The sequence below is a fragment of the Nicotiana attenuata genome, unplaced genomic scaffold (genome assembly GCF_001879085.1).
Source record: "Nicotiana attenuata strain UT unplaced genomic scaffold, NIATTr2, whole genome shotgun sequence".
Classification (NCBI taxonomy): Eukaryota; Viridiplantae; Streptophyta; class Magnoliopsida; order Solanales; family Solanaceae; genus Nicotiana; species Nicotiana attenuata.
Genome location: NW_017670314.1, coordinates 34,362 through 41,375, shown reverse-complemented (window position 1 = coordinate 41,375; position 7,014 = coordinate 34,362). Strand labels below are relative to the sequence as shown.

General features: G+C 35.6%; 1 protein-coding gene across 2 annotated transcripts; it reads left to right on the top strand.

The window, feature by feature from the left end:
- The first annotated feature begins 2,396 nt into the window (after positions 1-2,396).
- Positions 2,397-3,924, top strand: LOC109237694. Of its 2 annotated transcripts, none has more exons than XM_019404028.1 (2): positions 2,397-2,621; positions 3,107-3,924. In XM_019404028.1, exons 1-2 carry the CDS (start codon positions 2,562-2,564, stop codon positions 3,719-3,721), a joined length of 675 nt encoding a protein of 224 aa, XP_019259573.1. In that variant the 5' UTR covers positions 2,397-2,561; the 3' UTR covers positions 3,722-3,924. The 2 variants fall into 2 exon arrangements, with proteins under 2 accessions (XP_019259573.1, XP_019259574.1); XM_019404029.1 differs by having other exon boundaries at positions 2,398-2,732.
- The last annotated feature ends 3,090 nt before the right edge of the window (positions 3,925-7,014 follow it).

Here is a 7,014-nt window from a genome sequence, read left to right as displayed (position 1 = left end):
TTTTTTTTTTTTTTTTGTGGTAATAAGTTGTGACTATATATTAAAAGGCAACACGGTTTGGAGTCTATAAAACCATACTATATAAAATGAAAATGAAGGTGTGAAATCTTAGCTTATACATAATGCTGTGATGCTTAATTTATATTTAAAATATCTCCCTTTCACTAACGTTGACTTTGGGAAGTGAATAAGTCAATACATACTACTTATAACAACATAAACCCTTGGGATATAAAAAAAATTCTTTTCAAACAACTAAAAGAATATTAAATATGCGGCAAAAATACATATATAGTAGGTGCAAGTAGGTGTTGTATGGGGGTGGGTGGGTCCTTGTTATCAGGGGCGTAGCCACTCTATGCCAATGGTGGTCAAGCGAACTCTCATCGCTGAAGAATTATACCGTGTATATAGATCAAATATTATTTTATATGGTTATATATTATATTTTGAACACCCTTAATATAATTGAATGAGACAATCCAATGGTGTTGTTCACGGGTTAATTCCCTGTCAAAATATTTGTTTATTTTATTTGCCAAAACTGAACGGAGACCACCATATATGTAAAAATAAATAATTAATCTAAAAAGTAGTTTTTAAATTGAAATTTATTTCTTAAATAAATTTTATAATTAAAAGTCAAGCTTTACAAAAAATTCTTCAATAAAAGCTCTCTACATATTACAAACCCCCTGGACTCTCTCCTTTGATTTTATGCTTACTTTTATCAGTAAAACGTTTATTGTTATCGTTTTTCTGTTAGTTTTGATTTATCAAATTATAGTTCTATTACAAGTATTTTTATCGTTTAGTGTAGTTTGATTTTAAAAAAATTGTGCCCTCATTCATTGAAAAAAAATTTGTCGACTTATTTAAAGTTTGAAACCTTTGGCGATATTCCTGATTACGCCACTGAGTATAAGTTTAGATACGATAACTTTTGTTTAGATTCTGTATTTTATATTAGGATATCCATTAAATATAAATAAAAATTTAATTACGAATCTAATAATTAAAAAAATCTAAGTTCAATGACGGATTCTTAACTCTATAAACTTCAAGTCCTAATTCCGCATCTAAATCGTTGACCTTTGGAGCTTCAGCAGACGGTACAACAAAGAAGATAACCAAATCAGGGTCATGGGCCATCAGAAAATTATTAAAGTACAAAGAACTGGCAATTTCACCGACCAATGAGGACGGAGTACTAGATAATGATTCAAAGTTTTTTATATATATATATATATATATATATATATATATATATAGATATAATCTAAAGACTAGGAATATATATACGTGACAACAGACATTATTGCTTGTCTAAATATAATATCTATCTTTATTACCAAAAAAAAAAAAAGACAACAGACATTATTATATAGGACTAACAATCTAACAAGCATAAAATATAGCCAGCATAAAAGATGCAGAGAATTTCAGCACCTTTATTATAACATTAGAGCGCCCTTTTAGGTTACGGGTTCGAACCGTAGTATCAGCCATTGATACTTGGATTACAGTAAGCTGCCTACACCATACCCTTTCGGAGTGATACCCTTCCCCGGGCCCTGCGTGAACACAAGATGCTTTGTGCACCGAAGTATCCTTTTTATTATAACATTAGAGAATCGAAATATCCAAATACAAACACATCAAACTATTAAATTCGAACCATAAAAAATTGTAATGAAACGATACGTACTCATTTATCCTTAATCAGAGGTTTTAGGTTCACGTTCTTAGTATGAAATCGTTTTTTTTAATAATATTTTTACTTTCTAAAGTAAGATTAAAAGATATGGTCAAAGGAAGTACACATGACATGGCAATCTCACCGAGTAACCGGCCAATGTGGATTACATGAATAATGACAGCCTATGGTGTAGATTACTACTTCCTCCGTCTTAAATTATATGTCGTACTTTTCTTTTATACACCCCTTAATAAAATATTAAATAAATTTTTTTGATTATTTTATCCTTATTTATGTCATGAAATATAATCTCTCTTTATTTAATACTTATAATTACAGTATTTTTAGTCTTGAATAACAATTAATATTAATGGTAGAATAAGAGAAAAAATTTAATTTTACTCTTGAACTTCTAAAATGACAAATAATTTGAGATTTTTAAAATTATGACAAGATAATTTAAGACAGAGGAAGTAAAATTTGATATGAACCGTCACTACTTTTTTGAGTTAGGCTAATTTCTTTTTTTTTTTTAGGGTGAGAAGAGAGAGGCACATATATTAATATTAAAAGAAGGAAAGATGCAAATATCTTCAAATTTTAATCCAAATCTTCCCACGTTGGATTTGCCTGGATTTAATGTCAACTCTCTCAAACTGACCTTTTCCCTTTCATACTTCTTTACTTTTTGGAAAGTCATTTAATTAGCTTCTTTCTGTCTCCTATAAAATCTTCAACACAAATTTAGACTTTTTAATTTATCCTAACATAAGCATTATCTATATATTTCACCACCTTTGAAACGTTGCAGCAAAGAAATAAAGAATATTTCCAAGAACAACTCAAGTATTAATACAGAGAGATGAAGATGGTTTGGTCTCCTGAAAAAGCATCTAAAGCTTATCTCGATACTGTCAAATCAGTAAGTCCATCATTTCTATTTTTGTTCGCCAAATATCTATGAAGCGAAGAAGAGCCTTGGCGTAACGGTAAAAGTTCAAGCCGAGGAAACAGCTTCTTGCAAAAATGCAAGGTAAGGTTGTTTACATAAGAGCCAATGTGATTTGGTTCTCTCCTGGATCCTACGCATAGCGGGAGACTAATGCACCAGATCGAGCTATCCTTTACATATACATAAAAAGTATCCAGAATTTAGAGTTAACGAATTTAGACTAGATGCATACGTATAGATTATATAAAAAAATTATTTTTTCTGGGCTCTCTTAAGCCCTTTGTATCTTATCCCTTACGAGGTCTTCTATTAGCAGATTTTTTCGAAAAACTCTATTTAACATGTGTGTATATTTATATACGCACATATTACATGATGCCCATATTGTCTTTTTACCTTATTTTTTATTTTCCAATGAAAATTTCATTAACTTTATCCCAATTCTCATTATACAGTGCGAGTTACTTCAAGAATCCAATGTAGAAGAATTAGTCTCAGCAATGGCAGCGGGATGGGATGCACAAATGATCGTAGAGACATGGTCACGACGTGGGGACGACGTTACGTCAACCAGTATCGGCCTCTCTATAGCCAGCAAATACACAGGTGGCAAACATATTTGCATAGTGCCCGACGAAGATTCAAGAATTGAGTACATATTATCAATGGAAAAAACCACCGGAATGTCGCCGGAAGTTGTCGTTGGGGAGCCGGAGGAAGCAATGGAGAATTTAGTAGGAATAGATTTTTTGGTAGTAAATTGTGAAAAAAATGACTTTTCAAGAATATTGAAGGTGGCTAAGTTAAGCCATAGGGGTGCAGTTTTGGTATGTAAAAATGTGAATTCAAGAATTGTTTCAGATTTTAGATGGAGAAGTGTACTTGACGGAAAATCAAGAATTGTACGATCGGTTTTTTTGCCGGTCGGGAAGGGATTGGATATTGCTCATGTGGGGGATGCCGGCTCCGGCACCGGCAAAGGGAAGCGTGGTACCGGCGGGATGATGGAGAAGAAATGGATTAGAAGGTTTGATAGAGAATCCGGTGAGGAGTTTGTGATCCGAAAGTAAAATGCTTTTGCTTTTGTTTCGGACAAAGAAGAGGAGTCTTGGAGAAACATTGCATTGTCTGCGGACCCCAAATTGTTCTTGTTTTTTCTTGTCTTTCTTTTTCATTTCTTTTATTATTGTTTTTACTTTTTGGGCATTTTTGGGTGATGTACAAATATCATACAAAGTTGACAATAGATCTGTGGTTTACCAGTATTGGTTTATATGCTGGTGTGATTTTGTTGACATTAAGTTCATGAGCTGTACATAATAGTTTGAGATTGTGAGTGAACTTGAAGTAGCATTTGTAACAAAGAGAAAGTAGAAGATTATTGAGGTGTTATGAAAGCTAGTATTTTGTTTGTCACGATCCGGATTTTCCCACCCTTGAAAGTCGTGATGGCGCCTACTCATGAAAGATAGGCAACCCGAGTATTATAGATTCATTAACCTTTTTGCTTAGTCTTTTTAACGGTTCAATATAACAGGTGATCAACAATGAAATAATTATAATAAACAGAAATGCGGAAGACGAAACTCATAGTTTAACCATATACTAGTGCAGAATCCAACATACAACTCTACCCAGAATTGGTGTCACAATGTCACGGACTGTCTACGAATACTACAAAAACAGTGGTCTGAAAGATAAATACAAAGTTGTCTCTGAAATACATAAAAGAAACAGAATGGAAAGATAGAAGAAGACGCCAAGGCCTGCGGACGCCTGCAGGACTACCTCGGTCTCCGCCACTGGACTGAAGGCAGCAACCTCACTGTGGTCCAAAAGCTACATCACCAGGATCTGCACACAGTACAGAGTGTAGTATCAGCACAACCGACCTCATGTGTTGGTAAGTGCCTAGCCTAACCTCGGCGAAGTAGTGACGAGACTAGAACCAGACTACCAAATAAACCTATGCAGTTAAATCATATACAGCGGAAAAATAAAGGCAGAAATTTACAGGTAAATATAGGAGGGGGAAAACATGTTGCGAGGAATATCAAGTAATAACAGAAAACCAATAGATAAATGTAAAGAACACCATAATTCAATTATCAGCAAGAATCAGGAAAATCAAAGACAAGTGCACGGCATCACCCTGCGTACTTTTACTCTCGTCCTCACAATAAGAATCAATATAATCGGCACGACATCAGCCTTCGTACTGTTACCTTACATAATCATGACACGGAATTATCCTTATAGCATTATCACTCATATCATGGCACAGCATTTTACATCGTGCGGCACGGCATCACCCTTCGCGCTTTTACCTCACAATATCGGCACAGCATCATCCTTCGTGCATTAACACTCTCAAAAATCATGCACGGCATCACCCTTCGTGCTTTACACTCTTCCTCACCCAAGCAATAATCACAAAGCAATTTGGACAAGGAAATTCAATAACATCACAATAAAATCCCGGCAAGGGAACAATAGCATAACAACAATATTCCGGCAGGGGAAACAATATCATGAGTAATAACATCCCGGCAAGGGAGATATATCAAAAGCAATAACATCCCGGCAAGGGAGACAATATCATAAACCTCTTCTCTTTCCCACAATTACTTCACAACTCAATTCTCAACTTGAGCCAACGCTCTACAATGTTCAATTACCATTAACACTTCCACAAGCCTTGTTCAACAATAGAAATCATCATATAAAGCATGAACAATACGAAACGGAGTCACATTAATCATAGTATAAGACTCACGGGCATGCTTGACACCGACGCATAGATACTCGTCACCACGCCTATACGTCGTACTCAACAACTAACACATAGCAAATAAGACACAACTCCTAATCCCTCAAGCTAAGGTTAGACCAAACACTTACCTCAATGCCACGAACACAATTCAAGCCTCAACTACCGCTTTACCTCTTGCTTCCACCACCAATTCGCTTGTATCTAGCCACAATTTACTTAATAATATTAATAAATGTTAAATGAATCAATTCTAATGCATGAAAATAGGTTTTCAAATGATTTCCCCAAAAAGTCAAAAATCGACCCTGGGTCCACATGGTCAAAACCCGAGGTTCGAACCAAAACCCGATTACCCATTCACTCACGAACCCAAATATATAATTTATTTTAAAATCGGACCTCAAATCGAGGTCCAAATCCCCAAAATTTGAAAATCCTAAGTTCTACCCAAAACACCCAATTTTCCCCAAGAAAATCCTTGATTTTGGATTGAAATCATGTGAAAAGAGGTTATGGATTGAAGAAAACGAGTTAGAAATGACTTACAATTGATTTGGAGAAGAACTTTTCTTTAGAAAATCGCCCAAGAGAGTGTAGTTTTTGAGAAGGTTTGAAAAATGAAGAAAAATGCGTCTAAGTCCAAATTAACTGGTCGCAAATGTCGCTATTGCGACCAGGGTTCGCAATTGCGAACCCCTTCAGGACCTGTTATCTTCGCAAATGCGAAGAACCTGTCGCATTTGCGACCATGGGAAAATCCCGTCACCTTCGCATTTGCGAGAAATCAGTCGCATTTGCGATAGTAGTGTCGCATTTGCGACCAAGGTTTGCCCAGGCTAGGTTCGCATTTGCGACACCTGGGTCGCAATTCCCATGCCTGAGGACTTCGCAATTGCAAAATATCAGATACCAGCAACTTTTTTTCCTAAGTCCAATTTCACTCCGTGACCTATCCAAAACTCACCCGAGCCCTCGGGGCTCCAAACCAAACATGCACGCAAGTCCAAAAATATCATACAGACTTGCTCGTGCAATCAAATCATCAAAATAACATCAACATCTATGAATTAAACCTCAAATTCATGAAATCACTCAAGAACATCAAAATTACTATTTTCTCAACTATAGGTCCGTTTTATACCAAACCAATTTCGATCTTTACCAAATTTTACATATTCAACTCAATTATTATTTCAAACTTGTACCGGGCTCCGAAACCAAGATACGGGCCCGATACCATCAAGAAAATGCATCAATTCACTTCTAAAAACCTCTATATTTTTCAAAAAATAATTTTCTTTAAAAATTCATTTCTCGGGCTTGGGATCTCGGAATCCAATTTCGGGAATATGCACAAGTCCCAAATTTTTCTGCGGACCTTACGAGATCGTCGGATCACGGATCCGAATCCGTTTACCAAGAATGTTGACCGAAGTCATCTCTATTTAATTTTAAAAGCCAATTTCCTTATTTTACTTAGTTTTCACATAAAAGCTTTCCGGAAACGTGCCCGGACTGCGCACGCAAGTCGAGGTGAGAAAAAAAGAGGTTTTTAGGGCCTTGGAACACAGAATTTACTTTCAAAACGAG